General features: G+C 47.0%; 1 protein-coding gene across 2 annotated transcripts in view; it reads left to right on the top strand.

The window, feature by feature from the left end:
• CDC7 (cell division cycle 7) overlaps nt 1-19,347 on the top strand; it is a 308,046-nt gene that overhangs the window by 52,695 nt on the left and 236,004 nt on the right. For both annotated transcript variants that reach the window (XM_063939919.1, XM_063939920.1), the window contains exon 2: nt 7,020-7,094. In XM_063939919.1, coding sequence (XP_063795989.1) covers nt 7,020-7,094 — 75 coding nt within the window. The remainder of the gene's footprint in view (nt 1-7,019; nt 7,095-19,347) is intronic.

The raw sequence follows: 19,347 nt of genomic DNA, 5'->3' as shown, positions 1-19,347 counted from the left end.
TGCCAATACATTTAGCCAATCAGAATACACCATGTATGTCTCAAAAACTGTAATACATCAATTGTCATACAAGATTATAATTAGCAATTAGAACATTCTAGAAAATGGTTAGTGCTTCGTTTATCAGTCTTTCGGACATAAACTTCTTTCCAATTAGCCTTGGATACATCTGGCGTTGCCTTGTCCTTGAACACGTCATGCTTTAAAACAAGATATTTGAGGTATATATTCTGAATATATCTGTCCAATATTTTTAAGGATACACGAACACATTTTGTGATTAACAGTAAATATCTTAATCAATGCAAAAAAGCGTGAATCAATATATTTGCTATACTGCGGAAGCTCCTACACCATCACTAGTGATGTCAGTCTGGCACAGTATGGTGGAAATGGCAAATGCTTATACACACAGATATTCATCATAAGGGGATAACGATAATACTGTTGCTAAAACAACCAAATAGGAGACAAAAATACAGCATGTGACTGGATTGCCTGAAAACTGCCGATATTAATGAACTGGGACTTCTGTAAGGAAACTGTCACCACATCCAATTGTGTGGCACTCACTATAGTCCACATTCCGTTAGGCCCCATTCGCCAAGGAGATATGACTTAGAATACACTCCATTGTATTCTGTCATTAAGACCCTTCGGTCTCACGGTGTCCAACTTGAACATCCAGCTGGCCTCACGTTTAAGCAGAGTACCAGCCCTGTTGCCACCTCTCAGGTTGTGGGGTATATGGTCGATGATTTGAAACTGTAGATCCTTCAGGGAATGTTGTTTTTCTACATAGTGTCTGGCAACAGGTTGTTCAGATCTCTTCAGTGCTAATGCTGTCTTTAGCGCAGATCTATGTAACGCAAAGCGTTCCCTGGCATTGCGTATGGTCTTGTCCACATATTGGTACTTGCATGGACAGGTAATTAAATAGACAATGTGTGTCGTTGTGCATGTGAGCACATGCTTGATGTTATATATTCTACCTGTCGAACTGGAGGTAAAGGTCGGGCCGGTGATCATATATTTGCATGTCTCGCAGCCTAGGCATTTATAGCAGCCTGCTGGTTTTGTTAGGAAGTTGGAAACTGGTATGGAGTCGAAACCTGTGATGTCAGAGTGGACCACAAAATCTTTGATGCTTCTTCCCTTGGTGTGACACATCATGGGCCTCTTTTTCCGTAACGTGGTAAGATTTTTATCCGTTGCAACTATGGGCCACAGCGCATTGAGGGCTCGTGGAACCACTGGACTGGAGGTGTTGTACCATGAGACGAAGGGTATGATAGCTTGGTCATTCTTGGTTTTGGGTTTCAAGAGGTCATCTCTGTTAATAGCTGTTACTTGTTGCTCGTATTTCTGTAGTGACCCACTCTTGTAGCCTCTGTTCTTGAACCGTTCAGTTACATCCATCAAAGCCCCTTTAAGTTTCAGGGTCACTTGTGATTCTAGCTGCCCTGATGTATTGCGACTTGGGTAGCCCCCTTTTGAGAGCTACAGGATGATGGCTGTTATAGCGCAAAAGGGTATTTTTGTCAGTGGGCTTGTGGTACACCTCAGTGTGTATCACTCCATCTCTAATGGTAACGTTCACGTCCAGATAATTTAGCCTACTTGGGTCACATTGAGCTGTAACTTTGATGGGAGACAGTCTGTTATTAATACTTGTAATGAAGATTTCGAATTTTTCTTTACCGCCAGTTCATAACATGAAGACGTCATCTATATATCTGGAATAATGTAAGATGTACTTTGTGAATTCGCCACTGTTAAACATTAGTCGTTCTTCCATCAACATAAATACGTTGGCAAATGAAGGGGATACATTGCTCCCCATGGAGCAACCGCTTAGTTGGCGGTAGAATTTCCCGTCAAATAAAAAATAATTGCAGGTAAGTGTTAGTTCTAGTAATTGGAGAAATAAATTGTGGTCCAGACTTTTCATATTTGATTGGACCAAAAACGACTTCATCGCAACTAACCCTTGATCGTGCGGGATGCTTGTGTAGAGATTACAAATGTCGACAGTACAGATGATGGTCCCTATGGGTACCGTGCCCACTGTTTTAAGCTGATTCAGGAAGCTGGTGGTATCCTTGATGTAATTTGGTTGTTGACCAATGAGTGGCTGAAGGATGCTGTCCAGAAAAATGGATATGGGCTGGTAAAGTGCGTTGTGCGCGGAGATTATGGGCCTGCCAGGCGGACTTTCCATGTTCTTATGGATTTTGGGGACTAAGAATAATAGCGGCACTACAGGAAACTCTTGTTTGAGGGCGCTGCATAATTTGCTAGACATAAATCCTGATGTGCGAGCTGCATCAAGTATGTCATGAACTTCAGCCTTGTATTGTTTGGTCGGATCTGTAGTCAGAGCTTCGTATACTTTCGTGTCCGCCAGCTGTCGATATGTCTCACTTTTATAGTCAGTCAAATTCATTATGACTATTCCGCCCCCTTTGTCAGCGGGGCGGATTACGATGTCTCTATAGGTTCCCATTTTCTTTAACGCTTTAAATTCAGATCGTGACATGTTGTAATGATTATTTTGGTCGGCATCTGTGTATTTCATTATTGACTCGTCCAGCAATCGAGTGAAGGTCTTTATCGATGAGTTGGACGAAGTCGGATCGAATTTGGAGTTCCGTACGGAATTGATGAAACCTTGATGTGGTTCGGGTGTAGCAATAGAAGTGTGTTCCTGAAAGAACTCTTGTAAGCGGAGTTTACGGGTGAACTTGTTTAGTTCGGTTTGCCAGGTTAGTTCGTCAAACCTGCTTGTAGGAACAAATGACAGGCCGTGGTTAAGAACTTGAATTTCTAACTTGGTGAGTACACGATCTGAAAGATTGTAAATCATGTTGTCAGATTTCGGCCCTATCCATTTTCTTTCAAAAGTAATTGGCTTCTCTTCCGGAAGTCCTGACTTTTGTGAAAGGGGTGCTGCAAATCCAGCCTCCTTTTGTGCCTCCGGTGGCACCATGGGACCTTAACGTGGTGATACGTTTTCTTAAGTCTCACTGGTTTAAACCTTTTCAAACAGTTGAATTGAAGTATCTCACTTGGAAAGTGGTCATGTTGTTGGCCTTGGCTTCGGCACGGCGAGTGTCTGAGTTGGCGGCCTTGTCTCACAAAAGCCCTTATCTGATTTTCCATGTGGATAGAGCTGAGTTGCGGACTCGTCCTCAATTTTTGCCTAAGGTGGTTTCTTCCTTTCATATGAACCAACCTATTGTGGTGCCTGTGGCTACAAGGGACGTGGAGGATTCCGCGTCCCTGGATGTGGTCAGGGCATTGAAAATTTATGTGGCCAGAACGGCTCGGGTTAGGAAAACAGAGGCCCTGTTTGTCCTGTATGCAGCCAACAAGGTTGGCGCTCCTGCTTCTAAGCAGACTATTGCTCGCTGGATCTGTAACACGATTCAGCAGGCTCATGCCACGGCTGGATTGCCGTTGCCAAATTCGGTAAAGGCCCATTCCACTAGGTAGGTGGGCTCTTCTTGGGCGGCTGCCCGAGGTGTCTCGGCATTACAGCTTTGCAGAGCAGCTACTTGGTCGGGTTCAAACACCTTTGCTAAGTTCTACAAGTTTGATACCCTGGCTGATGAGGACCTCATGTTTGCTCAATCGGTGCTGCGGGGTCATCCGCACTCTCCCGCCCGGTCTGGAGCTTTGGTATAATCCCCATGGTCCTTACGGAGTCCCCAGCATCCTCTAGGACGTAAGAGAAAATAAGATTTTAAACCTACCGGTAAATCTTTTTCTCCTAGTCCGTAGAGGATGCTGGGCGCCCGTCCCAGTGCGGACTTCATTCTGCAAGACTTGTATATAGTTATTGCTTGCACAAGGGTTTTTTGTTGCAGTTCTGATCGGTCTTTGATGATGTTTTGTTTCATACTGTTGACTGGTTCGTATAGTCCAAGTTATACGGTGTGGATGGTGTGGCTGGTATGAATCTTGCCCTTGGATTTCCAAAATCTTTTACTCGTACTGTCCGTCTCCTCTGGGCACAGTTTCTCTAACTGAGGTCTGGAGGAGGGGCATAGAGGGAGGAGCCAGTGCACACCCATACCTAAAGTTCTTTTTAGTGCCCATGTCTCCTGCGGAGCCCGTCTATTCCCCATGGTCCTTACGGAGTCCACAGCATCCTCTACGGACTAGGAGAAAAAGATTTAGCGATAGGTTTAAAATCTTAATTTTTTTTTTCTTCCAGTGGAAAAGGCTCTGGAGATGCAGAGTCTGGTTAAACAAATTCCAAGACCAGCAAGAGTGTGATTTCATCAATACATTCGGTTGCTGGAAAAGATGGTTGCGGCCTACAAGGCCACTCAATTTGGCAGGTTCCATGTCAGGGTGTTCCAGAGGGACCTGTTGGACAAGTGGTCCGGTTTCCACCTACACATACACCGGAGGATAATCCTGTCTTCCAAGACCAGAATCTCACTCTTGTGGTGGCTGCGCAGTTCTCGCCTCCTAGAGGGGCACAGGTTCGGGATCCAGGACTGGATCCTAGTGACCACGGATCAAGCCTCCGAGGTGGGGGGGCAGTCACTCAGGGGGGGAAACTTCCAAGGAAGATGGTCAAGTTAAGAAACTTGTCACCACATAAACGGTCTAGAGTTAAGGGCCGTTTTACAACTATTTTCTACAACGAAAAACAGAACAGCAATGGTAGAAGCCACAAGGATTTTCCGCTGGGCGAAAAAACATATAAGTGCTTTGTGCTCCTCCAAGTAGTCTTCGAAGGGGTGACATGTCGTTGGGATTTCCTCAAGTAGGAATGATGGCATCTCGTCTCAACAAGAAGCTTCAGAGTTCCAGGTCATGGGACCCTTAAACAGGAACAGTGAAGGCACTGGTGACACCGTGGGTGTTTTCAGTCGGTATATGTATTCCCTACATTTTCTCTCGTTCCAAAAGTTCTAGGTTCATAAAAAGAAAATTCGGACGAGCCTCATGGTCCCAGACTGGCCAAGGAGAGCTTGGTATCCAGTTCTCAGGAATTTCTCATAGGAGATCCCTGGCCTTTTCCTTTGCGCGAGGACCTATTGCGGCAGGGGCCTTGCGTGTATTAGGACTTACTGTGGCTACGTTTGACGACATGGCGGTTGAACGTCAGATCTTAGTCCGTAAGGGTATTCCCATGGAAGTAGTTCCCACACTTATTCGGATTAGAAAAGGGTTAACGTCTAAACATTACTAACGTTTTTGGAGAAAATACGTTTCTTGGTGTGAATCCAAGAAAACTCCTACGGCAGAGTTTTCAGCAATTTAAAATCGGCCTTATCGGTTTTCTTTCAGAATCAATTGGACTCCCTTTCAGAAGTTCAGACTGTCGTGAAGGGAGTGTTGCACATCCAACCTCCTTTTGTGCCCCCTGTGGCACAAGGGGATCTTAATGGGATGTTGCAGTTCCTTCATTCACATTGGTTTGAACCTTTACATAAGGCGGAGTGAAATTTCTCACTTGTAAAGTGGTTGTCGGGTTGGCCTTGGCATACGCAAGGCGAGTGTCTGAGTTAGCGGTCTGGTCTCACAAGAGACCTTATTTGATCTTCCATGAAGATAGAGCAGAGTTGGAAACTCGTCAACATTTTCTACCAAAGGTGGTTTCTTTTTTGCACATGTACCAACCTATTGTGGTGCCTGTGGCTACAGACGCCTTCGCTGAATCGAAGTCTCTGCATGTGGTCAGAGTTTTGAAAATTTATGTCGCCAGGACAGCTCCGTTTAGGAACACAGGCTCTGTTTGTCCTGTTTGCTCCCAGCAAGATTGCGCATCCCGCTTCCAAGCAGACCTTGGATCTGTGGTACGATTCAGCATGTTCATCTCACGGCAGGATTGCCGTTACCGAAATAGGTGAAGGCCCATTCTAAGGTAGGTTCGTCCGGGGCGGTTGACCGGGAAGTCTCGGCATTGCAACTTTGCCGAGCAGCTATTTAGCAAACAATTGGGCTAAGTTTTACACTTTTAATGCCTTGGCCGAGGGTTGACCTCACGTTTGGTCATTCGGTACTGCAGAGTCGTCCGCGCACTCCCGCCCATTCTAGAGCTTTGGTATAACCCCATGGTTCTTGAAGTGACCCCAGCATCCTCTAGGACGTATGAGAAAATAGGATTTTAATACCTACCAGTAAATCCTTTTCTCTTAGTACGTAGAGGATGCTGGGCGCCCGTCCCAGTGCGTACTGTATCTGCAGTTATTGGTTGTGGTTACACACAGGTTGTGTTACGTTTTTTGTCAGCATATTGCTGCAAATTCTCCATGCCGTTGGCTTGTGTTCTGTTGAATGCCACTTTCTGCGGCATGCTTGAGGTGTGAGCTGGTAAGATGCTCACCGTGGTTTAACTATAAATCCTTTCCTCAATGTCTGTCTCCCTGGGCACAGTTCCTTAAACTGGAGTCTGGAGGAGGGGCATAGAGGGAGGAGCCAGGTCACACCATTTGAAAGTCTTAAAGTGCCCATGTCTCCTGCGGATCCCGTCTATACCCCATGGTTCTTGAAGTGACCCCAGCATCCTCTACGGACTAAGAGAAAAGGATTTACCGGTAGGTATTAAAATCCTATTATTTTTAATAAAATGTGAAAATGGTTGTTATTTTAGTATTGCACAGGTGTACTAACGGGCAATTGGAGGAGAATTCACAACATTCTTCAAGCCCTTAAAATATATATATACACTCTTTGTAATCAAGTTGCTTTTACGATACATGTAATGGGAAAATGTTATCTGCTCATTGTTAAAATGATGGAGGGAGCCTAGTGATAATGCCACCATCATCGCCGTTATGCAGGCTCCCCCGTGTGCGTTCCTTTGACTTTACTTCTGAAGCATTTTGTGTAGGTTTAGAGAGGATAATGTATACTTTTAACATAATTTTTTTTATATTAGGATGAAATTACAAAATGCTATTTTTGTATGTTCCTGATTATAGAGCATCTTCTGTGTATCTTTCAAAATGAAGACTGTTTTCAGTCCTGATAGTAACATAATCTGCTTCTACTTACAGGTGAAATTGAAAGACTTTATACGGCTGTACCTCAAATTTGTAATGTGTTCCATGTTATAGGAAAAATTGGAGAAGGTAAGTTTAAATCAGATTGCATAAGTAGACGAGAAAAAAAAGAATGTAGATGGATGTTTTGCTGATGTGGCCTTTAAATATATTAAAAGACTGTCACTGAAAACTGAGCTCTTCCCGATAACCCTATCTGGTGGGTTCTGGACAAATGGTTAATGTTTAAATTATTACTCCGTAATTATTACTCAATCAACATAGTACCTGTGCTGAAGTAACTACTAAACTGCACTTGAGACTAAAAAATAAAAATAAAAACCCTAGCTTTACAAGCTAATAGTATGGTAAACCAGTTTTCTCTACTGTCATCCTTATATTGGGTTATTCCTTGAAGAGTAATTTTGGCTAGTGGGATACAAACATTTCGTCGTCTTAGTCTATAGACCATTAAATAATGCAATACCATCCAGGCTTGTGGAGTCTGTACACCAAGCCTTCAACTGTTATGCTACTTTTGGACTCCTGATCCAACAGCTTCCTAAATGATGAATGTCTATTTCGTCTTTCTATCTAGACAACAATGTGAACCTTAGTGAAGTCTTGTTCTGCTAGTGAAATCTTGTATTGCACAGATTTAATTACACTAAAGGTGCATACACACTTGCCGATAAAATGAACGACGTCGCTCATTTGCACCCTTCCTGAGCGACGTCGTTCACCTTCTCAGCAAGTGTGTATGCCGGCGACGACGACCGATGCACGGCATTGCGGGTCGTTAAAGACCCTCTCTGTCGGCCCTGCATGCATGCTCAATCTGGACTGTCGTCCAAGAGCTGCCTGCCCAACGTCACTGAGCGATATGAACGTCCTATCGCTCAGTGTGTACAGCCACCCGGGAGGGGAAAACACTAGACGATTTTGCTCATAGAGCACGTTGTCTAGTGTGCATGCACCTTCACGTTCAAACAGTAGTTTAGGTCATGTTATACAAGGTGTTCAAAAATTAAAGCAACCATATGGCAAAACCATTTATTTCACAGTAAGTGCTGGAATTGTGCTTTATACAAATGGGCACGGGCAGTCAGAATACAGACAACATAATCTTGAATAGGGATATCATCCAGGTGCTGGAATTTTGACAGCCGGGATCCCGAACATTCATCCACCGGGACAGAGGACAGGTAGGTCGGTGGTGTTAGGTTTAGGCTGTGGAGAGGGGGGGTCAGGTTTAGGCACCCCCTGGGGAAGGTTAGGGTTAGGCTGAGGCTGTGACTCTTATGCCCCACAAGAAATAGTTGAGGGGTGTTAAATCTGGAGATTGCTATGGCTGTAACCCTTCTATGATCAGTCATCCTGGAAAACACTCTTCCAAGTAAGCCATAGTGTTTCTGGCTGTTTGGGCTGTGGCATTGTCCTGACTTCTGGGGAATCTCAACATATGCAGCTCGCACTTCGACCAACTATTCATCTGTTAACCCTTTAGGTCGACCACTTCTCGATGCGTCCGACATTCCCTGTCTCCTGAAACGTGTCTTATATCGCTTCATGGGGTATTTGTTTAGAGCAACTGTTCAGTACTTTTCTGTGAAGGTCTCCTGCATCCGGACATAACTTTCAGAGTAGATATATAGGGTGACTATAAATATATGCTGCTGCAACGTGTACCCCATGGTTGCTCTTTCCATTATTCTTCACCACTTGCAAAAGACGATAGTACATGCGTTTCCACATACGGTTGCGTAACTTTTCTCTATCGTCCTAAGTGGATGCTGGGGTTCCTGAAAGGACCATGGGGAATAGCGGCTCCGCAGGAGACAGGGCACAAAAAAGTAAAGCTTTACTAGGTCAGGTGGTGTGCACTGGCTCCTCCCCCTATGACCCTCCTCCAGACTCCAGTTAGATTTTGTGCCCGAACGAGAAGGGTGCAATCTAGGTGGCTCTCCTAAAGAGCTGCTTAGAGAAAGTTTAGTTTAGGTTTTTTTCTTTACAGTGAGTCCTGCTGGCAACAGGATCACTGCAACGTGGGACTTAGGGGGAAAGTAGTAAACTCACCTGCATGCAGAGTGGATTTGCTGCTTGGCTACTGGACACCATTAGCTCCAGAGGGATCGAACACAGGCCCAGCCGTGGAGTCCGGTCCCGGAGCCGCGCCGCCGACCCCCTTGCAGATGCTGAAGCGTGAAGAGGTCCGGAAACCGGCGGCTGAAGACTCCTCAGTCTTCATAAGGTAGCGCACAGCACTGCAGCTGTGCGCCATTTTCCTCTCAGCACACTTCACTGGGCAGTCACTGAGGGTGCAGAGCGCTGGGGGGGGGCGCTCTGAGAGGCAAATATAAACCTTATACAAGGCTAAAAATACCTCACATATAGCCCATAGGGGCTATATGGAGATATTTAACCCCTGCCTGACTGGAAAAATAGCGGGAGAAGAACCCGCCGAAAAAGGGGCGGGGCCTATCTCCTCAGCACACGGCGCCATTTTCTGTCACAGCTCCGCTGGTCAGAACGGCTCCCAGGTCTCTCCCCTGCACTGCACTACAGAAACAGGGTAAAACAGAGAGGGGGGGCACATTAATGGCTATATATATATATATATTAAAGCAGCTATAAGGGAGCACTTAATATAAGGATATCCCTTGTATATATAGCGCTTTGTGGTGTGTGCTGGCAGACTCTCCCTCTGTCTCCCCAAAAGGGCTAGTGGGTCCTGTCTTCATTAGAGCATTCCCTGTGAGTTTGCGGTGTGTGTCGGTACGTGGTGTCGACATGTATGAGGACGATATTGGTGTGGAGGCGGAGCAATTGCCAAATATGCAGATGTCACCCCCCAGGGGGTCGACACCAGAATGGATGCCTTTATTTGTGGAATTACGTGATGGTTTATCTTCCCTTAAACAGTCAGTTGAGGACATGAGGCGGCCGGACAATCAATTAATGCCTGTCCAGGCGCCTCAAACACCGTCAGGGGCTGTAAAACGCCCTTTGCCTCAGTCGGTCGACACAGACCCAGACACGGGCACTGATTCCAGTGACGACGGTAGAAATTCAAACGTATTTTCCAGTAGGGCCACACGTTATATGATTTTGGCAATGAAGGAGACGTTACATTTAGCTGATACTACAGATACCGTAAAACAGGGTATTATGTATGGTGTGAAAAAACTACAAACAGTTTTTCCTGAATCAGAAGAATTAAATGACGTGTGTGATGAAGCGTGGGTTGCTCCTGATAAAAAGTTGATAATTTCAAAAAAGTTATTGGCATTATACCCTTTCCCGCCAGAGGTTAGGGCGCGCTGGGAAACACCCCCTAAGGTGGACAAGGCGCTCACACGCTTATCCAAACAAGTGGCGTTACCCTCTCCTGAGACGGCCGCACTTAAGGATCCATCAGATAGAAAGATGGAAGTTATTCAAAAGAATATATACACACATGCAGGTGTTATACTACGACCAGCTATAGCAACTGCCTGGATGTGCAGTGCTGGAGTAGTTTGGTCAGAATCCCTGATTGAAAATATTGATACCCTAGATAGGGACAATGTTTTACTGTCGTTAGAACAAATAAAGGATGCATTTATCTATATGCGTGATGCACAGAGGGATATTTGCACACTGGCATCTCGGGTGAGTGCTATGTCCATTTCAGCCAGAAGAGCCTTATGGACACGACAGTGGACAGGCGATGCGGATTCAAAACGTCACATGGAGGTTTTGCCGTATAAAGGGGAGGAGTTATTTGGAGTTGGTCTATCAGACTTGGTGGCCACGGCTACTGCCGGGAAATCCACTTTTTTACCTCAAGTCACTCCCCAACAGAGAAAGGCACCGACCTTTCAACCGCAGCCTTTTCGCTCCTACAAAAATAAGAGAGCAAAGGGCTTGTCGTACCTGCCACGAGGCAGAGGAAGAGGGAAGAGACACCAACAGGCAGCTCCTTCCCAGGAACAGAAGCCCTCCCCGGCTCCTGCAAAAACCTCAGCATGACGCTGGGGCCTCTCAAGCGGACTCGGGGACAGTGGGGGGCCGTCTCAAAAATTACAGCGCGCAGTGGGCTCACTCGCAGGTAGACCCCTGGATCCTGCAGATAATATCTCAGGGGTACAGGTTGGAATTAGAGACGGATCCTCCTCATCGTTTCCTGAAGTCTGCCTTACCAACCGCCTCTTCCGAAAGGGAGAGGGTGTTGGAAGCCATTCACAAGCTGTACGCTCAGCAGGTGATAGTCAAAGTACCCCTATTACAACAAGGAAAGGGGTATTATTCCACTCTATTTGTGGTACCGAAGCCGGATGGCTCGGTAAGGCCTATTCTAAATCTGAAGTCCTTGAACCTCTACATAAAAAAGTTCAAGTTCAAGATGGAGTCACTCAGAGCAGTGATAGCGAACCTGGAAGAAGGGGACTTTATGGTATCCTTGGACATCAAGGATGCGTATCTACACGTTCCGATTTACCCCGCACACCAGGGGTACCTCAGGTTCATTGTTCAAAACTGTCACTATCAGTTTCAGACGCTGCCGTTCGGATTGTCCACGGCGCCTCGGGTCTTTACCAAGGTAATGGCCGAGATGATGATTCTTCTTCGAAGAAAAGGCGTATTAGTTATCCCATACTTGGACGATCTCCTAATAAGGGCAAGGTCCAGAGAACAGCTGGAGACAGCTTTAGCACTATCTCAAGAGGTGCTAAGACAACACGGGTGGATTCTGAATATTCCAAAATCCCATTTAATCCCGACAACTCGTCTGCTGTTCCTAGGAATGATTCTGGACACGGTTCAGAAAAAGGTTTTCCTTCCAGAGGAAAAAGCCAAGGAGTTATCCGATCTGGTCAGGAACCTCCTAAAACCAGGGAAAGTGTCAGTACATCAATGCACAAGAGTCCTGGGAAAAATGGTGGCTTCTTACGAAGCAATTCCATTCGGCAGATTCCATGCAAGAATATTCCAAAGGGATCTGTTGGACAAATGGTCAGGGTCGCATCTGCAGATGCACCTGCGAATAACCCTGTCACCAAAGACAAGGGTGTCACTTCTGTGGTGGTTGCAGAAGGCTCACCTATTAGAAGGCCGCAGATTCGGCATTCAGGATTGGATCCTGGTGACCACGGACGCCAGCCTGAGAGGCTGGGGAGCAGTCACACAAGGAAGAAACTTCCAGGGAGTATGGACGAGTCTGGAAAAGTCTCTTCACATAAACATTCTGGAACTAAGAGCAATCTACAATGCTCTAAGCCAGGCGGAACTTCTCCTGCAAGGAAAGCCGGTGTTGATTCAGTCGGACAACATCACGGCGGTCGCCCATGTAAACAGGCAGGGCGGCACAAGAAGCAGGAGTGCAATGGCAGAAGCTGCCAAGATTCTTCGCTGGGCGGAGAATCACGTGATAGCACTGTCAGCAGTGTTCATCCCGGGCGTGGACAACTGGGAAGCAGACTTCCTCAGCAGACACGATCTTCATCCGGGAGAGTGGGGTCTACATCCAGAAGTCTTCAACATGTTAATAGACCGTTGGGAAAGACCAATTGTAGACATGATGGCGTCTCGCCTCAACAAGAAACTGGACAAATATTGCGCCAGGTCAAGAGATCCACAGGCAATAGCTGTGGACGCACTGGTAACTCCTTGGGTGTACCAGTCAGTGTATGTGTTTCCTCCTCTGCCGCTCATACCAAAGGTATTGAAGATCATACGGCAAAGAAGAGTAAGAACAATACTAGTGGTTCCGGATTGGCCGAGAAGGACTTGGTATCCGGAACTTCAAGAGATGCTCACGGACGAACCGTGGCCTCTACCTCTGAGAAGGGACCTGCTACAGCAGGGTCCCTGTCTTTTTCAAGACTTACCGCGGCTGCGTTTGACGGCATGGCGGTTGAACGCCAGATCCTAAAAGGGAAAGGCATTCCAGAAGAAGTCATTCCTACCTTGATTAAGGCACGGAAGGAAGTCACCGTGAAACATTATCACCGCATTTGGCGAAAATATGTAGCGTGGTGCGAGGATCGGAGGGCTCCGACGGAGGAATTCCAACTGGGTCGTTTCCTACATTTCCTGCAATCAGGATTATCTATGGGTCTCAAATTGGGATCCATTAAGGTTCAAATTTCGGCCCTGTCAATATTCTTCCAAAAAGAATTGGCCTCTGTCCCTGAGGTCCAGACTTTTGTCAAGGGAGTACTGCATATACAGCCTCCTGTGGTGCCTCCGGTGGCACCGTGGGATCTAAATGTAGTTTTAGATTTCCTCAAATCCCATTGGTTTGAACCATTGAAAAAGGTGGATTTGAAATATCTCACATTGAAAGTGACTATGTTACTAGCCCTGGCCTCTGCCAGGAGAGTATCTGAATTGGCGGCTTTATCTTATAAAAGTCCTTATCTAATCTTCCATTCGGATAGGGCAGAACTGCGGACTCGTCCGCATTTTCTCCCTAAAGTGGTATCAGCATTTCATCTGAACCAACCTATTGTGGTGCCTGCGGCCACTAGCGACTTGGAGGACTCCAAGTTGTTGGACGTTGTCAGAGCCTTAAAAATATACATTGCAAGGACGGCTGGAGTCAGAAAATCTGACTCGCTGTTTATATTGTATGCACCCAACAAGTTGGGCGCACCTGCTTCTAAGCAGTCGATTGCTCGTTGGATTTGTAACACAATTCAACTTGCACATTCTGTGGCAGGCCTGCCACAGCCTAAAACTGTAAAAGCCCACTCCACAAGGAAGGTGGGCTCATCTTGGGCGGCTGCCCGAGGGGTCTCGGCATTACAACTCTGCCGAGCAGCTACGTGGTCGGGGGAGAACACGTTTGTAAAATTTTACAAATTTGATACCCTGGCAAAGGAGGACCTGGAGTTCTCTCATTCGGTGCTGCAGAGTCATCCGCACTCTCCCGCCCGTTTGGGAGCTTTGGTATAATCCCCATGGTCCTTTCAGGAACCCCAGCATCCACTTAGGACGATAGAGAAAATAAGAATTTACTTACCGATAATTCTATTTCTCGGAGTCCGTAGTGGATGCTGGGCGCCCATCCCAAGTGCGGATTATCTGCAATACTTGTACATAGTTATTGTTAACTAATTCGGGTTATTGTTAAGGAGCCATCTTTAAGAGGCCCTTTCTGTTGTCATACTGTTAACTGGGTTTAGATCACGAGTTGTACGGTGTGATTGGTGTGGCTGGTATGAGTCTTACCCGGGATTCAAAATGCCTCCCTTATTGTGTATGCTCGTCCGGGCACAGTACCTAACTGGAGTCTGGAGGAGGGTCATAGGGGGAGGAGCCAGTGCACACCACCTGACCTAGTAAAGCTTTACTTTTTTGTGCCCTGTCTCCTGCGGAGCCGCTATTCCCCATGGTCCTTTCAGGAACCCCAGCATCCACTACGGACTCCGAGAAATAGAATTATCGGTAAGTAAATTCTTATTTTTGGATACCCTGTAATAGCATAATACAGGTAAATTAAGACCACAAGATGTAGTAATTATATTGCAGTGTACCTGAAAATTATTCCAGTGTAGTGGGTGATGGAAGGATGGGGTAGTTATTACAGTGTAGAGAATGTTGACGGCAACTGGGGTAATTGACATGATATATTGTTTTGATATACTCTTATTTGGATAGAAACAGTCCTTTTATAATGTTGAGAAAGGAACAATTCCTCTTAAAAAAACAAAACAAAAAATAAACAATTAGATGAGGATGAGTTAGGGGTGGATGAGGATAATAACCTGTACCCAGGAGTTGAGGCAGTAATTTTGCTATTAGGGAGGTTCTCAATAAAACAAAATCCTGTGCAACTTTCCCAGTTTCTAAGGAATTAGATTCTCTGGCAAAGGCTGCGTGGTTAAATCTTGACAAAATTTGTCACTCCTAAACTGGTACTAAATTCCTTCGCGTTTCTTAGAGGATAGGAAAATCTGGGAAAACCACCCCGATAGTGGTTACGTCTGTGTCCAGGCTGTCACGTAAAATTGTACTACCTGTACCTGGGGCCATTTCTCTCAAACAGCCTGCCAATCGCAAAATGGAGACCACTCTTAAGTCTGTTTATTCTGCAGGAGGTGTAGCCCAACGCCCTACCGTAGTGTGCGGCTGGATTTCCAGAGCCATGGTCAAATGGTCTGATGGTATTTTAAAAGGGGTTGCATACACTACCCCAGGAGGAGATAGTTAAACTACTTCAACTTATCCAGGATGCTGCAAACTTCAAGAGTGAGGCTGTTAAGGAACTGTGTATCATTAACGGCCGTACCCCGGCTATGGCGAAATCTGCTCGCAAAGCCCTATGGCTGCGACAATGGTTGGCAGACGCTGATTCTAAGAAAGGGGTGGAGAACCTTCCTTTTACAGGTGATGCCTTGTTTGGGGAAGAACTGAACAAGTGGATATCTCAGGCGACTGCGGGTAAATCTACATATCTGCTACCTGCTAGATGTCCGTATCCTGGGCCCTCTCTGCAGTCCTTCCGTGTGGCCAGATTTAGAGATTTTAGAAACCAGACAGCTCTGTACGGCCTATCCTGAACCTCAAATCCCTGAACCCTTATCTTTGAGTGTTCAAATTCAAGAGAGCAGTGATAGATAGTAAGTCTGGAGGAGGAGTTGTTCCTGGTATCCCTGGATGTCAAAGATGCATACCTGCATATCCCAATATGGCCACCTCATCAGACATTCCTACAGTTCACTGTACTGGCCCAACACTGCCAGTTTCAGGCCTTACCCTTTGGTCTCTCCACAGCCCCAAGGGTATTCACGAATGTCATGGCAGAGATGATGCTGCAGTGTATGATGGGTGTCAACATAATCCCGTACCTGGGCAATCTCCTGATAAAGGCTATGTCAACTTGACTACTCGTCTGCCTACAGATCACGGATAGGTCTCAATTTCAAAAAATCTCACCTGGAACCATCGCAGAGAATTCAGATCCTGGGAATTCAGTTTATGGTCCGCTTGGTATTAAAACCACGCAGGATCTCAATTCACCTTTGCATTCGCTTTCTGGACAAGATGGTAGTCTCTTACGAGGCGATGCAGTACGGCAGGTTTCATGCATGCATGCCATTCCAACTGTATCTGTTGGAAAATGGTTGGGTTCTCTATCGCCGAAAGCAAGGATATCGCTACTATGGGGCTACAAGTCTCCCATCTGGTGGAGGGTTGGAGTTTCAATATCCAGTCTTGGACTCTGTTAACAACGGATGCCAGCCTCCGGGGTTGGGGGGCTGTGTCCCATGGAAAATGGTAGTGTCAGGAATCTGCAATTTCAATCAACATCCTCGAACTCAGAGCAGTTTACAATGCTCTCCTGCAAGCCTCATGCCTCTTTCGGAATTGGGCTATCCATGTGCAGTCGGACAACGCCATGGCAGTGGCGTACATTAATCGACAGGGAGAAACAAGAAGCAGTACCGCAATGCGAGAGGTGTCAAGAATACTTCTCTGGGTGGAAGCCAACACAAGGGCCATCTCTTCCATATACATTCCAGGAGTGGACAACTGGGAAGCGAACTTCCTCAGCAGGCACAACCTCCATCCAGGAGAATGGGGCCTTCACCCTCGGGTGTTTCAACAACTGACTCACCAGTGGGGCTGTCCGCAAATAGACCTGATGACTTCTCGTCTCAACAGGAAGCTCAGTCATTACTGCTCCAGAACGGGGGATCCACAAGCAATAGCGGTAGATGCTCTGTCGACACAATGGACTTACCAGTTTGTGTACCTGTTTCCTCCGCTTCCTGTCATTCTAAGAGTTTTAAAAAGAATCAAAAAGGAAAGCGTTCGGTCAATTCTGGTTGCCCCAGATTGGCCTCGACAGACCTGGTATGCGGACCTAGTGTTCACTCTAGGAGTGAAAAGGGGCAGGGCGCCGGACTCCGGGGGCACATGTGCGCTCGTGCCTCGAAATGGGGGCGTGGCCACACAAATTAGGGGGCGTGGCCACACCTACATCATTTTAGGGGGCGGTGCGGCCCACAGACGCTACTATAGAGAGCGTCTGTGGCCGGCGACGTCACTGTTGAGGGCGTGCCCAGCACCTCCGTCGGTGCTGGGCTTCCCCCAGCCCTCACCCAATGCGTGAATGGATGCCGCGCGCATGCGCACGGCATCTATACACGCCGGGAGGGCAGGAAGCGGGCGGCTGTTCTAGCAGGGCGCCGCAAAAGGGGCAGGGCGGGTTTTGCCTGCTAAAAAACGGGCAGGGCGCGGCGCCCTGCTAAAACAGCCCTAGAGTGAACACTACGGACCTCATGACTGACTCGGGAGGAACCCTGGCCTCTTCCGCTACTCAAGGACCTTCTTAAACAAGGGCCGTTTGTTTATCCAGACTTACAGCAGCTACGTTTAACGGCTTAGAAGTTGAGAGGGAGATTTTAACTAGAAAGGGTCTCCCATCCAAGGATATTTCCACTATGGTTCAGGCCCGTAAGGTGGTTACATCCAAACATTACCATCGTATTTGGAAGAAATGTTTCTTGGTGCGAAGGTAGAAAATATTAGAGATGAGCGGATTCGGTTTTACTCGGTTTTACTCGGTTCTCAAAACCGAATCTTATTGGCTATCCAAAACTCGTGACATCCGTGAGCCAATTAGATGCCGTTTTGAGAACCGAGTAAAACCGAGTAAAACCGAACCCGCTCATCTCTAGAAAATATACCCCTGAGGAATTTCGTCTGGGCCGGTTTCTACTGTTCCTCCAAGCAGGCGTGGATAAGGGCCTAAGATTAGGCTCCATCAAGGTTCAGATTTCGACTCTCTCCATCTTCTTCCAGAAATAACTGTCAGTACTTCCAGAAGTACAGACTTTTTCTCTGACGTCCTAGTGGATGCTGGGAACTCCGTAAGGACCATGGGGAATAGACGGGCTCCGCAGGAGACTGGGCACTCTAAAAGAAAGATTAGGTACTATCTGGTGTGCACTGGCTCCTCCCTCTATGCCCCTCCTCCAGACCTCGGTTAGATTTCTGTGCCCGGCCGAGCTGGATGCACACTAGGGGCTCTCCTGAGCTCCTAGAAAGAAAGTATATGTTAGGTTTTTTATTTTACAGTGAGACCTGCTGGCAACAGGCTCACTGCAACGAGGGACTAAGGGGAGAAGAAGCGAACCTACCTGCTTGCAGCTAGCTTGGGCTTCTTAGGCTACTGGACACCATTAGCTCCAGAGGGATCGACCGCAGGACCCGTCCTTGGTGTTTGTTCCCGGAGCCGTGCCGCCGTCCCCCTTACAGAGCCAGAAGCATGAAGATGGTCCGGAAAATCGGCGGCAGAAGACTTCAGTCTTCACCAAGGTAGCGCACAGCACTGCAGCTGTGCGCCATTGCTCCTCATACACACTTCAGACTCCGGTCACTGAGGGTACAGGGCGCTGGGGGGGGGGGCGCCCTGAGCAGCAATAAAAACACCTTGGCTGGCAAAATAATCACAATATATAGCCCCAGAGGCTATATATGTGATAATTACCCCTGCCAGAATCCATAAAAAAAGCGGGAGAAAAGTCTGCGAAAAAGGGGCGGAGCTATCTCCCTCGGCACACTGGCGCCATTTTCTCTTCACAGTGTAGCTGGAAGGAAGCTCCCCAGGCTCTCCCCTGTAGTTTTCAAGCTCAAAGGGTTAAAAAGAGAGGGGGGGCACTAAATTTAGGCGCAATATTGTTTATACAAGCAGCTATTGGGGAAAATTCACTCAGTGATAGTGTTTATCCCTACATTATATAGCGCTCTGGTGTGTGCTGGCATACTCTCTCTCTGTCTCCCCAAAGGGCTGTGTGGGGTCCTGTCCTCAGTCAGAGCATTCCCTGTGTGTGTGCGGTGTGTCGGTACGGCTGTGTCGACATGTTTGATGAGGAGGCTTATGTGGAGGCGGAGCAGATGCCAATAAATGGGATGTCGCCCCCTGTGGGCCGACACCAGAGTGGATGGATAGGTGGAAGGTATTAACCGACAGTGTCAACTCCTTACATAAAAGGCTGGATGACGTAACAGCTGTGGGACAACCGGCTTCTCAGCCCGCGCCTGCCCAGGCGTCTCAAAGGCCATCAGGGGCTCAAAAACGCCCGCTCCCTCAGATGGCAGACACAGATGTCGACATGGAGTCTGACTCCAGTGTCGACGAGGTTGAGACATACACACAATCCACTAGGAACGTCCGTTACATGATCCCGGCAATAAAAAATGTGTTACACATTTCTGACATTAACCCAAGTACCACTAAAAAAGGGTTTTATGTTTGGGGAGAAAAAGCAGGCAGTGTTTTGTTCCCCCATCAAATGAGTGAATGAAGTTACTGATGGCGTACCTTTTCCCGCCAGAGGATAAGTTACGC

Source organism: Pseudophryne corroboree, chromosome 9, assembly GCF_028390025.1.
Source record: "Pseudophryne corroboree isolate aPseCor3 chromosome 9, aPseCor3.hap2, whole genome shotgun sequence".
NCBI lineage: Eukaryota > Metazoa > Chordata > Amphibia > Anura > Myobatrachidae > Pseudophryne > Pseudophryne corroboree.
The sequence above is the reverse complement of the archived record's forward strand: the minus strand, read 5'-3'. Positions and strand labels throughout refer to the sequence as shown.